Genomic DNA, 17244 nt, shown 5'->3' on the forward strand with positions numbered 1-17244 from the left:
GTAGAGGCCTGAGGGCACACACTTAATATGTTGTGAAATCTGTTATGAATGTATTTAAAATGTATAACTGCCTTAATTTTGCTGGACCCCAGGAAGAGTAGCTGCTGCCTTGGCAGCAGCTAATGGGGATCCATAATAAATACAAATACTAAACCTGTATCCTCATTAATCTAATTTACGGCAGTATACAAATAAAAGTATGTCTAAACCTATGAAGACGAATTTGCAAATTAGCCGGGAGAGAAAAAAACAATTTTTAAATAGAATATGTCATGAAATATCTTTGGATGTAGCTATAGCAGCTAGATGTATTGTAATGAAACTTCATAGTCGGTGGTTATTCCGAATTAGTTTAGCAGTGTGGTATAATTGTGTGCATTGCATAGCATTAGATTTGTGACTGTTAAATGAGCTCCTTTGATAATATCTGGGTTCAAGTATATTTGGCCAGAAACAGAAATCCTTTATTTTATGCTTTGCTACAACTCAATTAACTCTGAATACGGGAACGCCTTACAAAGTGCCATTTAAGTATTGCATATGGGTGAGTGTAGTTTCCTTAGAGCTGAACATAAAAGCGATGGGAGGTGATGACTAATGCTTGTCCTGCTGCCTACCTCAGACTGTGTGAGACAGTCTCTCTCTGCAGGTGTTATGGAACCAACTGAATGCCTCAGTGAAAATAACCACTTCAGCTACAAGTTCAACATGGGAATATGTCCTCACATACTCGCTGTGAGTGAGTCAGTCTCAACCTAATCTAATGTCTCTCCTAAATCAGGGTGACTTCTGAGTTGACCCTTGTATACATTTTTTATTTTTGCACTGTCTCTATGCACACTCACAGGGGCGCAACTTTGGTTTAAGAAATGGGGTGGGACATAATAATAATAATATATATATTTTTTTATCCAGTCAGATAAACACTCCAAACAGCCTACCCGACCGCTCGGGGGCGTCCGCATGATCCTAAAGCACACCGTTGCCTTGTTTTGTATGACATTCCAATGATAAAACTGTGGGGGACCAAAATGCCATTTCAGAATATGGGGGGGGGGGGGGGGACGACGACATGTCCCCCCATCCCCAGTGAAAGTTGCGCCCCTGCTCTACACACTCACGCACACTGACACTATAACACACAGATAACATGCACACACACTTACAGTGAGAGAAAAAAGTATTTGATCCCCTGCTGATTTTGTACATTTGCCCACTGACAAAGAAATTATCAGTCTATAATTTTAATGGTAGGTTTATTTGAACAGTGAGAGACAGAATAACAACAACAAAATCCAGAAAAAAAAACATGTCAAAAATGTTATAAATTGATTTGCATTTTAATGAGGGAAATAAGTATTTGACCCCCTCTCAATCAGAAAGATTTCTGGCTCCCAGGTGTCTTTTATACAGGTAACGAGCTGAGATTAGGAGCACACTCTCTTAAAGGGAGTGCTCCTAATCTCAGCTTGTTACCTGTATAAAAGACACCTGTCCACAGAAGCAATCAATCAATCAGATTCCAAACTCTCCACCATGGCCAAGACCAAAGAGCTCTTCAAGGATGTCAATTGGTAACACACTACACCGTGAAGTACTGAAATCCTGCAGCGCCCGCAAGGTCCCCCTGCTCAAGAAAGCACATATACAGGCCCGTCTGAAGTTTGCCAATGAACATCTGAATGATTCAGAGGAGAACTGGGTGAAAGTGTTGTGGTCAGATGAGACTAAAATGGAGCTCTTTGGCATCAACTCAACTTGCCGTGTTTGGAGGAGGAGGAATGCTGCCTATGACCCCAAGAACACCATCCCCACCATCAAACATGGAGGTGGAAACATTATGCTTTGGGGGTGTTTTTCTGCTAAGGGGACAGGACAACTTCACCGCATCAAAGGGACGATGGACGGGGCCATGTACCGTCAAATCTTGGGTGAGAACCTCCTTCCCTCAGCCAGGGCATTGAAAATGGGTCGTGGATGGGTATTCCAGCATGACAATGACCCAAAACACACGGCCAAGGCAACAAATGAGTGGCTCAAGAAGAAGCACATTAAGGTCTTGGAGTGGCCTAGCCAGTCTCCAGACCTTAATCCCATAGAAAATCTGTGGAGGGAGCTGAAGGTTCGAGTTGCCAAACGTCAGCCTCGAAACCTTAATGACTTGGAGAATATCTGCAAAGAGGAGTGGGACAAAATCCCTCCTGAGATGTGTGCAAACCTGGTGGCCAACTACAAGAAACGTCTGACCTCTGTGATTGCCAACAAGGGTTTTGCCACCAAGTACTAAATCATGTTTTGCAGAGGGGTCAAATACTTATTTCCCTCATTAAAATGCAAATCAATTTATAACATTTTTGACATGCGTTTTTCTGGATTTTTTTTGTTGTTATTCTGTCTCTCACTGTTCAAATAAACCTACCATTAAAATTATAGACTGATCATTTCTTTGTCAGTGGGCAAACGTACAAAATCAGCAGGGGATCAAATACTTTTTTCCCTCACTGCCATTACACACACTCACATAAAATCATCATTTACGCTGCTGCTACTCTGTTTATCATATATCCTGATGCCTACTCACCTTACCCCTATACATATATACCTATATCACTCCAGTATCCCTGCACATTGTAAATATGGTATTGGAACTGACCCTGGAATTGACCCTGTATATAGCTTCTTACTTTCTCGTGTTCTTCTTATTTCTCGTACCTTTGTTCTTTTTAGTGCTACATTGATATTGATTACTGCATTGTTGGGTTTGGAGCTGGCAAGAAAGGTATTTCTCTGTACTTGTGCACGTGACATTAAAACTTCAAACTTCAAAGTCTGCAGGCACATCAAAGCCCTGCGTGGGTTTAAATGTAGTTGTACAGCAAGACAAGGCGACGTGTGAATCAATGTATTGTTTAAATTGACCCTTAAGTTACTATCCTTTTGTTACTATCCTTTTCTTACTTCCTTATTATTCTGTCTGTATTTCAGTGCTGTTACCTCAGACTGAAGCACAATGAGCCTGACTCATCAGTGTTCTCTTCCGCTTATTTTCTATTACTGATCATTTCCTCTTTAGAAAATGCATTGTTTCCACTGTCTATTCATCTGTAAAAATGTAAAATGAGCAAATACTGGAAGAAGCGTAATCATATCCTGCTTATTTTTTATCAATATAATTACTAAAGACCTGGAAACAGAATAACCTGTCAATTCATTTGCAAGCTATTTCCATTTTCATGATTTGCACATCAAAGATTACAAAAAAAATAACATGTTGATACAAAGACTGTGTTTTCATCAAAGGAGCCAATGGATCTTATTTCTATACAACCCCTCTATTTCATCCCAACCAAACTGGCCACGTTTGTAGGCAGGCTACTGTCTGTATGGAGACTGTTCTGAGTCAAAGAGGACTGATGCCATTGCACAAACCATTGCTGTGGTGACAACAGCACCACACAGAGGAATGATTGACACTTCTGGTTGCCTCTGTGGTCCTGACCTGCCTGGCAAGCCCAGAGGCTGCTGTGTCCCAGCCCTATTAAATGTCAGACAAACCCACTCAAACCCCACTTAGGGTGGTTGTCAGAGGTCTGGCTGTGGCACTGGCACCATTTTAGATGGTGGTGTTAGCATTTGGGCAGTTTACATAGTTAGGGAGCATGGAGCAAGGGCTTTATGTGTGAAAGACTAATGGCTAGACGGAGGAGCTTACCAGGCCTGAGACTTCCGCCTGGACATGCTCTGTCTGAGCCACTTAGAGTGAGGTGTCAGGTGGTAGATCAGCTGTCTGCAGATCTTATCTGATGACTTGATGGTGTCAGCATCCTTCTGGGGAAAGAAAGGCTCAAAGATAAATCCCCAAAACACTGAATGAAACGTTAAGTGTAACAACAAAAGAATACCAGAGGCCCTCTTTTTAGTTTAGTTCTAAATATGGTTGTTACTCTTTGAGACCACGTATAAGCAAAATACAACTTTTGACATACATTGTACCAGAGCTTTCTTGATTGAGGTACAGCTTTAGATCATGGAAGGACATTTCCACCTCAGTGTTCCTTTAGTCTTAAGTAGTTCAAAACCGTTCAAAATAACAGGAAAGAGGTTCTGTTATTTTGTCTTACTTTGAGACTGTTGCCTTGAGCTGTTCCTGAGCAAAACACAATTTAGGTGCCTTGCTGGAATAAATTTAATCAGAGCTGGTGTGCAACAGTGTGGAAAACAGGAGTCATGGTGAGGAAATAAAGAGGCCAGATTCAATACTAAATCTAGTGTACACTTTTTTCTTGTTTTTTCTATCCGTTGTCTGTTATGTAAAGTCGGTTACTTTTGGCATCCACATCCCATTTCAACTCAATGTGTAACTGTCGCAAAATGGAACAATTATTATGTCATTGTTTTATCAATCTTTCTATGCAAACAACATCCAGCTCCTCTGTATGGTAATAATACACCGGTGAGAAGAGGGCAGTGGGAAGGTAGGCCCCTAAATGGCAGATCATCTGAAAAAGAAGACGAGAAGGCGGCCAGCACGTTGCAATAAACTTTAGTGAACTATTAACAGAAAAAAATTACTAATTAATACATATAGGAAGTGTTAATAGTTCACTAAAGGTTATTGCAACGTACTGGCCGCCTACTCATCTTCTTTCCTGGTAATAATACACTGACATTATTATAGCACTAGGGTTGCAAAGGGAGGGTATATTACTGGAAACTTCCGAAGTGTACCAGTAAACTGCCAGAATTTCGGTAACTTTCAAGGTTTATTTTGAATATTATAAGATTACATCTAGTGGCCTTTTTGGGTACTTCCGATTATGACAGGTGTCCGTAATTATCTCTGAACCCTCTATGTGGCTTTATCACATGTAAAATATGTGAAATAATTATATAACGACAAAGCTGTAAAACATGATCCTAAATATAAATCATCAACTTAGTGAATACCATTGGTGTTTAATATGAGGGTTTCAGCATGAATCCTTTATATATTTCTTTACACACTTGTATTTATTTTACTATGTCAATATGTATTTGTTGTCAATGTTTTGGCATCAGACTGGTGGCAGTTGTGAAAAAGTCAATAGTTGGAAGAGTTGCAGAGTTAATTGAAAATAATGCCATTGTTGATTAGATGCTTTTGTCACTAACTAAGCTATTTTTGTATGCACACATGACTGTAAGTCGCTTTTGGATAAAAGCGTCTGCTAAATGGCATATATTATTATAATATATTTTCTCTTGAACCATATGGTCTATCTACTAGAAACTCATGGACAATATGGACACAGATATAACAATTAATACTATATATGAGTTATCCAAGAATAAATTACCAAAGTTACCATAGATTGCCATATATTTTCTGTTAATTACCAAAATTACAGAAGATTCTGCTAACTTTGGTAAATTACCGGTAGCTTTGCAACCCTATATAGCACCAATAATTATAAAGCCAAACCACGAGGAGAAGCAGTTGCATGGCAAATGTGGAAGACTTTCCCCATTACTGATTGTAATGGAACAGCGTATCCTTCTATTCATGATGATACTTATTCTGTTGACATCTTGATTTTTGGAAGTTTGATTCCAAGCTAAGCAGACAATACACCATGAGATAAGTGTTGTAGAGATCTTACCTTCTTAGGACACTGCATCTCGCGAGCCAGGCTTAGCAGCAGCTCATGGGAGATGGGATCCACCAGGTTGAGAAAAGCAGCATTCTTATATAAGATGTCATTGAGGGACGTGCCCTCCATGCCCAGATCCTGCCAAATCAGACAAGAAGAGACGGTATTACTCAAAGGTCCTTAAGGCCACATTTATCGCTCTTCGTATTTTATGAAAACAACGCATTGTGTAACGAGAGCAGCATTATCACAGACACACCTGATGATATATTATGAAATTATTATGAAATAGACAAATCTGTTTTAAGTGCAGGACTAGCTGGATATATACGGTTTAAAGAGGATGTTGAGAAGTTCCAGGAATAATAATGTAATGCTACTGTAGATAAGACACAGATAGAAAACGGAATTTTTAAAAATATATACAGTGGGGGAAAAAAGTATTTAGTCAGCCACCAATTGTGCAAGTTCTCCCACTTAAAAAGATGAGAGAGACCTGTAATTTTCATCATAGGTACACGTCAACTATGACAGACAAATTGAGAAATTTTTTTCCAGAAAATCACATTGTAGGATTTTTTATGAATTTATTTGCAAATTATGGTGGAAAATAAGTATTTGGTCACCTACAAACAAGCAAGATTTCTGGCTCTCACAGACCTGTAACTTCTTCTTTAAGAGGCTCCTCTGTCCTCCACTCGTTACCTGTATTAATGGCACCTGTTTGAACTTGTTATCAGTATAAAAGACACCTGTCCACAACCTCAAACAGTCACACTCCAAACTCCACTATGGCCAAGACCAAAGAGCTGTCAAAGGACACCAGAAACAAAATTGTAGACCTGCACCAGGCTGGGAAGACTGAATCTGCAATAGGTAAGCAGCTTGGTTTGAAGAAATCAACTGTGGAAGAAATTATTAGGAAATGGAAGACATACAAGACCATTGATAATCTCCCTCGATCTGGGGCTCCACGCAAGATCTCACCCCGTGGGGTCAAAATGATCACAAGAACGGTGTGCAAAAATCCCAGAACCACACGGGGGGACCTAGTGAATGACCTGCAGAGAGCTGGGACCAAAGTAACAAAGCCTACCATCAGTAACACACTACGCCGCCAGGGACTCAAATCCTGCAGTGCCAGACGTGTCCCCCTGCTTAAGCCAGTACATGTCCAGGCCCATCTGAAGTTTGCTAGAGTGCATTTGGATGATCCAGAAGAGGATTGGGAGAATGTCATATGGTCAGATGAAACCAAAATAGAACTTTTTGGTAAAAACTCAACTCGTCGTGTTTGGAGGACAAAGAATGCTGAGTTGCATCCAAAGAACACCATACCTACTGTGAAGCATGGGGGTGGAAACATCATGCTTTGCGGCTGTTTTTCTGCAAAGGGACCAGGACGACTGATCCGTGTAAAGGAAAGAATGAATGGGGCCATGTATCGTGAGATTTTGAGTGAAAACCTCCTTCCATCAGCAAGGGCATTGAAGATGAAACGTGGCTGGGTCTTTCAGCATGACAATGATCCCAAACACACCGCCCGGGCAACGAAGGAGTGGCTTCGTAAGAAGCATTTCAAGGTCCTGGAGTGGCCTAGCCAGTCTCCAGATCTCAACCCCATAGAAAATCTTTGGAGGGAGTTGAAAGTCCGTGTTGCCCAGCGACAGACCCAAAATATCACTGCTCTAGAGGAGATCTGCATGGAGGAATGGGCAAAAATACCAGCAACAGTGTGTGAAAACCTTGTGAAGACTTACAGAAAACGTTTGACCTGTGTCATTGCCAACAAAGGGTATATAACAAAGTATTGAGAAACTTTTGTTATTGACCAAATACTTATTTTCCACCATAATTTGCAAATAAATTCATTAAAAATCCTATAATGTGATTTTCTGGAGAAAAAAAATCTCATTGTGTCTGTCATAGTTGACGTGTACCTATGATGAAAATTACAGGCCTCTCTCATCTTTTTAAGTGGGAGAACTTGCACAATTGGTGGCTGACTAAATACTTTTTTCCCCCACTGTATATTAATTGAAGGGGTGAAGGCTTTCATCTGAAAAGAGCTCTACCTGAATACTATAATGTGCTTAATGTGTCTTGCTCCAGGCAGAAGCATTTATTTTAGGATATCCACCTACACATCAGTGATTTGGAGTTTCAGAGAGTTTTAGCATGCCACAGTATTGCACAGTCTGTATCGCTAACTTTAGTACTATGGTGTCCTTCTGATGAATCCTGCAGCATATGAGAGTTCAATAAACATTATATGATGGATGAGCATTTGCTTCTTCTTTTGATGTTTAATGTAGCCTTTTGTTTAGGTCTGCCATTGTGCAACACATTCTAAACATTAGTCTAAAAACAACTAATCTATGAATGGTGCAGACACATTTGTGAGGGCAGACAGACACAAAAGAGTTGCTACATGACGGGTATAGAGAATGGCTTTTGGGTGAGAATGCTGTCTGTAACAAGCTACAGATCAGAGCCGAGATGAAGAATTAAGTAAGGAGAGTAGATAGGGAACAGAAAAGGAAAGATTTTCACAGGCTGCATAGAATAGCTGTTCCTAAGTCCTCTACAAAGGCCTAATTAGGCTGTGTATGTGAGGGGTAGCGATTGGACGCGCACATATAGAGAGCTGAGAAATGAAAGACATGGAGGATGGGCACACACACACACACACACACACATAGACACACATAGACACACAACAAAAGGCCTTGATCGCAATGTACAGTTTGAGTGGGAGCCACCCATTACTGAATTTTAACAAGGGCACCAATAAACACAAACAAGACAAAAAATGGGTAAGAAGTTCCTTCTCTTTTTTTGAGAAGCAATGAGGAGTCCTTTTTAATGGGATATTGTGAAGACTTTACTACTTTACTGCAGACGTAACATTATGAACTCAGTTGCCTATACACATATAGCAGTGTAGCAGTGCGGTCGCTTTTATTTCATTGTCCTGTGTAAATATCCCGTTTCTTGTTTTTTTTGTCTATTTTGTATATATTTCTCAATTTTTTACTTTCATTCTTTAACTAAATATACTTTCCTGCAACCCGCCTCACCCAACGTGGAAAGGATTCTATTATTTCTTTATAACTTTCATCAAGAACCGTAAGCTGAAACGAGTGTAGCCGCAATCTGAATGGCTACCTGCTATTAGTCAACGTTAGCGTCTTCACCACTGTCCGTGGCCTACACTATCCACCAGCCAGCTCTAGCTCTAGCCTGGACAATTCGTCGGCCAGTCTGCACAGCGTGCTATCGACCCAGCGTGCTATCGACCCAGAGCTTATTGGACTTTCTGCCGGAATCACTGGACCCTAGCGCCGGATCATCACAACCAGCTAGCTAGCTGCAACCTGTTGTTGGCTGATTACCATTGCCCTATAGCAAGCACCAGTTAGCCTTGAGCTAGCCTCAGGCCCATCTCCCGGCTATCTACCTCTCTGTCAACCGGACGGGACCTCCTAGTGTTGACACTGAGCCCCGCCGATCCAACACGACTGGTTTGCCGACGAAATAGTCTGATGTGGTTTTAACAGGCTTCCCGTTGCGACGACCACGAAGATCCATCTGCCAGCCCCGGCCCGCTAGCACATGCAAACTACAACTGTGCTCCCTGCTAGCTGTGCTGAAGCACCAATTTGAACTGCTCTCGGACTCACATATTGCTGTTCACTGGACCTTATGATCACTCAGCTGCACAGCTGATGCCTGCTGGACTGTTCCTTTACTGTCACACCCTGGCTCTGGGACTATATATGTTGAGCCAGGGTGTGTTCATTCTAGGTGTTGTATTTCTATGTTGGGAGTTCTAGTTTGTTTATTTCTATGTTGGCCTGAGTGACTCCCAGTCGGAGGCAACGAGTGTCAGCTGTGGCTGGTTGTCTCTGATTGGGAGCCATATTTATACTGTCTGTTTTCCCTTTGTGTTTGTGGGTTCTTGTTTCTAGTCTGTTGTGTTAGACCGTGAACTGTCACGTTATCGTTTTGTTGTTTTTGATCGTGTCTCTAATAAAGAGTATGTTTGCCTGCAACGCTGCGCCTTGGTCCTCCTCTGTATACGACGATCGTGACAGAAGAACCCACCATACCAGGACCAAGCAGCGTGTCCAGGAACACACGCAGGAGGTAACGCTGGTGGATGTCCTCCTCGGCTGGGGACAGATTACGAAGGAGGAGGCCGTCCGGTACCGGAAGGCGATGAAGGGGGAGACCCAGGCAGGAGTGGAGAATCGGCGTCAACCGGGCCGTGGTCGGACAGGCGAGAGGCACCCCCAATAATTTTTTAGGGGGGGGGGCACACGGCATGGGCAACTGGGCAGCAGGAGGCTGCCACAGGGCGAATTGGGAGATTAGGAGAGGAGGCCACCGGGTTTTGGGGGCCAGAAGGCAGGTTGGCGGAGCCTGGATGGAGAGCAGAGCCAACTCCCCGTACTCAGGCATGGCAGCATGAGACTGGGCAGGTTCCGTGGTATGCGGAGCTGCGCACTGTGCCACGAGTGGTCCGGCATAGTCCGGTACGTCCTGTGCGAGCACCCCGCACGTGTTGTGCGAAGGTGGGCATGCAGCCAGGACGGAGTGTGCCGGCTCAGCGCTCGTGGCCTCCAGTGCCTCTCCTCGGTCCCGGATATCCTGCGCCCGTGTCACGTGCTGTTATGCCAGTACGGGTACACAGCCCTGTACGTCCTGTGCTGATGCCTCACACAGAGTGTGTGAGGGTAGGCATTCAGCCAGGACGGGTTGTGGCAGCTCTCCACTCCAGGTCTCCTATCCGTCTCCACAGCCCGGTCCGGCCTGTCCCTGCTCCTCGCACCAAGCCTACGGTGTGCGTCGCCAGCCCGGTTCGGCCTGTCCCTGCTCCACGCACCAAGCCTACGGTGTGCGTCGCCAGCCCGGTTCGGCCTGTCCCTGCTCCACGCACCAAGCCTACGGTGTGCGTCGCCAGCCCGGTCCGGCCTGTCCCTGCTCCTCGCACCAAGCCTACGGTGTGCGTCGCCAGCCCGGTTCGGCCTGTCCCTGCTCCACGCACCAAGCCTACGGTGTGCGTCGCCAGCCCGGTCCGGCCTGTCCCTGCTCCTCGCACCAGGCCAGGGGTGCGCATCGTCAGCCCGGTCCGGCCTGTTCCTACTCCACGCACCAAGCCAGGGGTGCGCATCGTCAGCCCGGTCCGGCCCGTTCCTACTACACGCACCAAGCCAGGGGTGCGTATCGTCAGCCCGGTCCGGCCCGTTCCTACTCCACGCACCAAGCCAGGGGTGCGCATCGTCAGACCGGACCAGGGGCGCCACGGGGGGATGGTGGAAGGGTGGTGTGCAAGCCCGGAGCCAGAACCGCCGCCGAGGAGGAATGCCCACCCAGCCCTCCCCTGTTTTGCTCTGGTTGAGGCGCGGTCGCAGTCCGCGCCTTTAGGGGGGGGTACTGTCACACCCTGGCTCTGGGACTATATATGTTGAGCCAGGGTGTGTTCATTCTAGGTGTTGTATTTCTATGTTGGGAGTTCTAGTTTGTTTATTTCTATGTTGGCCTGAGTGACTCCCAGTCGGAGGCAACGAGTGTCAGCTGTGGCTGGTTGTCTCTGATTGGGAGCCATATTTATACTGTCTGTTTTCCCTTTGTGTTTGTGGGTTCTTGTTTCTAGTCTGTTGTGTTAGACCGTGAACTGTCACGTTATCGTTTTGTTGTTTTTGATCGTGTCTCTAATAAAGAGTATGTTTGCCTGCAACGCTGCGCCTTGGTCCTCCTCTGTATACGACGATCGTGACATTTACACGGTACCCTGTCCTGTTTATTCTGTTTAGTCTTAGCCCAAACGTTATCGCTATTTCCAGTTGTGTCTTAGCTCTCTCTAATAACACCTGTGACTGCTTTATGCCTCTCTCCCATGTCAATTATGCCTTGCATATTGCTGTTTGGGTTAGTTCTTATTATACAATTTCACTGTAGAACCCCTAGTCCCTCTCAAACTGCCTCATATAGTTCCTTTGTTCCACCCCCCATACACGCCGAGACCGGCTCAATCGATGCCTCCAATGACGCTATCTCTTTCATTGTTACCCAACGCTTAGGGTTACCTGAACTGTACTCATATCCTTCCATATCCTTTTCTACAACGCCCGGAGAACTGCACCTTTTATTCTATGTACCCAACGCACTAGAAGACCATTTCTTAAAGCCTTTAGTCGTATCCTTATTCTAGTCCTCCTCTGTTCCTCTGGTGATGTAGAGGCTAACCCAGGCCCTGCAGCCCCCAGTATCACTCCTACTCCCCAGGAGCTATCATTTGTTGACTTCTGTAACCGTAAAAGTCTTGGTTTTCTGCACATAAATATCAGAAGCCTCCTTCCTAAGTTTGAGTTATTCACTGCGTTAGCACACTCCGCCAACCCTGATGTTCTAGCAGTGTCTCAATCCTGGCTTAGGAAGGCCACCAAAAATTCTGAAATGTCCATCCCCAACTATAACATTTTCCGTCTAGATAGAACTGCCAAAGGGGGTGGAGTTGCAATCTACTGTAGAGATAGCCAGCAGAGCTCCATCATACTATCCAGGTCTGTGCCCAAACAGTTTGAGCTTCTACTTCTAAAAATCCACCTTTCCAGAAATACATCTCTCACTGTTGCCGCTTGCTACAGACCCCCCTCAGCCCCCAGCTGTGCCCTGGACACCATATGTGAATTGATTGCCCCCCATCTATCCTCAGAGTTCGTACTGCTTGGTGACCTAAATTGGGATATGCTTAACACCCCGGCCATCCTACAATCTAAACTAGATGCCCTCAATCTCACACAAATTATCAACGAACCTACCAGGTACAACCCTAAATCCGTAAACATGGGTACCCTCATAGATATCATCCTGACTAACTTACCCTCTAAATACACCTCCGCTGTCTTCAACCAGGATCTCAGCGATCACTGCCTTATTGCCTGCGTCCGTAACGGGTCCGCGGTCAAACGACCACCCCTCATCACTGTCAAACGCTCCCAAAAACACTTCAGCGAGCAGGCCTTCCTAATTGACCTGGCCCAGGTATCCTGGATGGATATAGATCTCATTCCGTCAGTAGAGGATGCCTGGTTGTTCTTTAAAAGTAATTTCCTCTCAATCTTAAATAGACATGCCCCATTCAAAAAATACAGAACTAAGAACAGATATAGCCCCTGGTTCTCCTCAGACTTGACTGCCCTTGACCAGCACAAAAACATCCTGTGGCGTACTGCATTAGCATCAAATAGCCCCCGTGATATGCAACTTTTCAGGGAAGTTAGGAACCAATATACACAAGCAGTTAGGAAAGCAAAGGCTAACTTTTTCAAACAGAAATTTGCATCCTGTAGCACTAACTCCAAAAAGTTTTGGGACACTGTAAAGTCCATGGAAAATAAGAGCGCTTCCTCCCAGCTGCCCACTGCACTGAGGCTAGGAAACACTATCACCACCGATAAATCTACAATAATCGAGAATTTCAACAAGCATTTTGCTACGGCTGGCCATGCTTTCCACCTGGCTACCACTACCCCGGCCACCAGCTCTGCACCCTCCGCTGCAACTTGCCCATGCCCCCCCCGCTTCTCCTTCACACAAATCCAGACAGCTGATGTTCTAAAAGAGCTGCAAAATCTGGACCCCTACAAATCATCAGGGCTAGACAATCTGGACCCTTTCTTTCTAAAACTAGCCGCCGAAATTGTCGCAACCCCTATTACTAGCCTGTTCAACCTCTCTTTCGTAACGTCTGAGATCCCCAGAGATTGGAAAGCTGCCGCGGTCATCCCCCTCTTCAAAGGGGGTGACACTCTAGATCCAAACTGTTACAGACCCATATCCATCCTGCCCTGCCTTTCAAAAGTTTTTGAAAGCCAAGTCAACAAACAGATCACCGACCATTTCGAATCCCACTGTACCTTCTCCGCTATGCAATCCGGTTTCCGAGCTGGTCATGGGTGCACTTCAGCCACGCTCAAGGTCCTAAACGATATTATAACCGCGATCGATAATAGACAGTACTGTGCAGCCGTTTTCATTGACCTGGCCAAGGCTTTCGACTCTGTCAACCAACGCATTCTTATTGGCAGACTAAATAGCCTTGGTTTCTCAAATGACTGCCTCGCCTGGTTCACCAACTACTTCTCAGATAGAGTTCAATGTGTCAAATCGGAGGGCCTGTTGTCTGGACCTATGGCAGTCTCTATGGGGGTGCCACAGGGTTCAATTCTTGGGCCGACTCTTTTCTCTGTGTATATCAATGACGTCGCTCTTGCTGCTGGTGACTCTCAGATCCACCTCTACGCAGACGACACCATTTTGTATACATCTGGCCCTTCATTGGACACTGTGTTAACAAACCTCCAAACGAGCTTCAATTCCATACAACACTCCTTCATTAGCCTCCAACTGCTCTTAAACACTAGTAAAACTAAATGCATGCTCTTCAACCGAACGCTGCTTGCACCCGCCCACCCGACTAGAATCACTACTCTCGACGGGTCTGACCTAGAGTATGTGGACAACTACAAATATCTAGGTGTCTGGTTAGACTGTAAACTCTCCTTCCAGACTCACATTAAGAATCTCCAATCCAAAGTTAAATCTAGAATCGGTTTCCTATTTCGCAACAAAGCCTCCTTCACTCATGCTGCCAAACATGCCCTCGTAAAACTGACTATCCTACCGATCCTTGACTTCGGCGATGTCATTTACAAAATAGCCTCCAACACTCTACTCAGCAAATTGGATGTAGTCTATCACAGTGCCATCCGTTTTGTCTCCAAAGCCCCATATAATACCCACCACTGTGACCTGTACGCTCTTGTTGGCTGGTCCTCACTACATATTCGTCGCCAAACCCACTGGCTCCAGGCCATCTATAAATCACTGCTAGGCAAATCCCCGCCTTATCTTAGCTCATTGGTCACCATAGCAACACCCACCCGTAGTCTGCGCTCCAGCGGGTATATCTCACTGGTCATCCCCAAAGCCAACACCTCCTTTGGCCGCAATTCCTTCCAGTTCTCTGCTGCCAATGACTGGAACAAATTGCAAAAATCTCTGAAGCTGGAGACACTTATCTCCCTCACTAACTTTAAGCATCAGTTGTCAGAGCACCTTACCGATCACTGCACCTGTACACAGCCCATCTGAAATTAGCCCGCCCAACTACCTCATCCCTATATTGTTATTTATTTTGCTCATTTGTACCCCAGTATCTCTATTTGCACATCATCTCTTGCACATCTATCATTCCAGTGTTAATACTAATTGTAATTATTTTGCACTATAGCCTATTTTATTGCCTTACCTCCATAACTTGCTAAATTTGCACACTGTATATGATATGTATTTCTGTTGTATTTTTGACTTTGTTTTGTTTTACCCCATATGTAACTCTGTGTTGTTGTTTTTATCGCACTGCTTTGCTTTATCTTGGCCAGGTCGCAGTTGTAAATGAGAACTTGTTCTCAACTGGTTTACCTGGTTAAATAAAGGTTAAATAAAATAAATAAATAAAAACATATATTTTCATTATTCAGTTACAGTAACTCTAACCTAACCATAGCATGTCCACTAACTGTACAGTTGATGATGGATCACCTCTTTAAATTGAGTTACAAACCAGAATATAATTGAGACATGTGCCGATTTGCAATAGCCTGGATGCTGATAACATTAGGCTTATTCAATTAAACCAGAGCTCATTTAAAGGAGGGTCCCCTGTGGTGTGGCTGTCATGCAGCTTTGGCACTCTGAGTTATCTCCTTGCTTTGATTAAAGAGCTTCTACACTCTCCTCTGTCAAGTCTTCAGTGTAATTAACTACAGATTGGACACCTCTGAAAGAGAGAGGGGCTTATGATTGAGCTAACAAACTATCACAGATACTGTTTCAGCGCAACAATAGTCATGTTATCATACTGACGATATTGTTATGGAAATGACTCATTTTCCGCTGATAACATGCTTTGAAATCCTGATCCGTCCTTAGAAACATGATGCATAGATAGTGAATAAATAGAGCCAAATCCAAATTTGACAGAATGGATTATGCTTGGGAATGTTTAAGACATCTTGCATTCCTGTGTCTAAGTGTGATACTAACCATAATAATATAATAAATAATATGCCATTTAGCAGACGCTTTTATCCAAAGCGACTTACAGTCATGCGTGCATACATTTTTGTGTATGGGTGGTCCCGGGGATCGAACCCACTACCTTGGCGTTTCAAGCGCCGTGCTCTACCAGCTGAGCTACAGAGGACCACAGGAGTATTTCTGTAAACCATGACTAAGCATGTTGTGTAGCAATCAATGTTGGGGAGCAGTGAACTATTTGTAGTTCAACTAGTAATTTAACTACATTTTGCAGCATCTTGATGATAGTGGAACTAACTTCAAATCTAGGTAGTTTTTTCAGTTGTTAATTACTTTTTTGCCATGTAGCGGTGTACAGTGCCTTCAGAAAGTATTCATACCCCTTGACTTATTCCACATTTTGTTGTGTTACAGCCTGAATTCAAAATTGATTAAATATATTTTTACACACAATACCCCATAATGACAAAGTGAAAACATGTTTTTATACTGAAGAAAAATATAAACGCAACATGCTACAATTTCAATGATTTTACTGACTTACAATTCATTTACTGTAAGGAAATCAGTCAATTTAAATAAATAAATTAGGCCTTAATCTTTGGATTTCACATGACTGGGTAGGGGCGCAGCCATGGGTGGGCCTGGGAGGGCATAGGCCCACTCACTGGGGAGCCAGGCACGGCCAATCCGAATCAGAGTTTTTCCCCACAAAAGGGTTTTATTACAGACAGAAATACTCCTCAGTTTCATCAGCTGTCCGGGTGGCTGGTCTCAGATGATCCCGTAGGTGAAGAAGCCGGATGTGGAGGTCCTGGGCTGGCGTGGTTACACGTGGTCTGCGGTTGTGAGGCCAGTTGGACGTACTGCCAAATTCTCTAAAACAACGTTGGAGGGGGCTTATGCTAGAGAACTGGACATTTAATTCTCTGGCAACAGCTCAGGTGGACATTCCTGCAGTCAGCATGCAAATTGCACGCTCCCTCAAAACTTGAGACATCTGTGGCATTGTGTTGTGTGACAAAACTGCACATTTTAGAGTGCCGTTTTATTGTCCCCAGCACAGGGTGCACCTGTGTAATGATCATCCTGTTTAATCAGCTTCTTGATTTGCCACACCTGTCAGGTGGATGGATTATCTTGGCCAAAGATAAATGCTCACTAACAGGGATGTAAACAAATTTGTGCACAACATTTGAGAGAAATAAGCTTTTTGTGCGTATGGAACATTTCTGTGATATTTTATTTCAGCTCATGAAACATGGGAAAAACACTTTACATGTTGTGTTAATATTTTTGTTCAGTATAGACATTTTTGCACATTGATTGAAACTGAAATACAGAAATATCTAATTTACATCAGTATTCACACACCTAGGTCTGTGGTGGTCATGAAATTTTGTCAGCCGGTGATTATCAAGAAAGTAACTGTCAGTCTAACGGTAATTGACCGTTAATTAACATAAACACATTTAGCATCTCCTGGCTTCCACGCATAGCCTAT

The 17244-nt window shown here is 44.0% G+C and overlaps 1 protein-coding gene across 1 annotated transcript in view; it reads right to left on the reverse strand.

Annotated features, from left to right (window-relative positions):
• The window catches only part of LOC311144262 (leucine-rich repeat-containing protein 75B-like), a gene marked incomplete at both ends in the record, with an annotated part of 30611 nt that overhangs the window by 2604 nt on the left and 10763 nt on the right, over positions 1-17244 (reverse strand). Inside the window, 2 exons of the mRNA XM_084180273.1 lie at positions 3713-3825; positions 5640-5768. Of these exons, the coding sequence (XP_084036399.1) occupies positions 3713-3825; positions 5640-5768 (242 nt within the window). The remainder of the gene's footprint in view (positions 1-3712; positions 3826-5639; positions 5769-17244) is intronic.

This window comes from Coregonus lavaretus, assembly GCF_964263955.1.
Source record: "Coregonus lavaretus genome assembly, chromosome: 17".
Lineage (NCBI taxonomy): Eukaryota > Metazoa > Chordata > Actinopteri > Salmoniformes > Salmonidae > Coregonus > Coregonus lavaretus.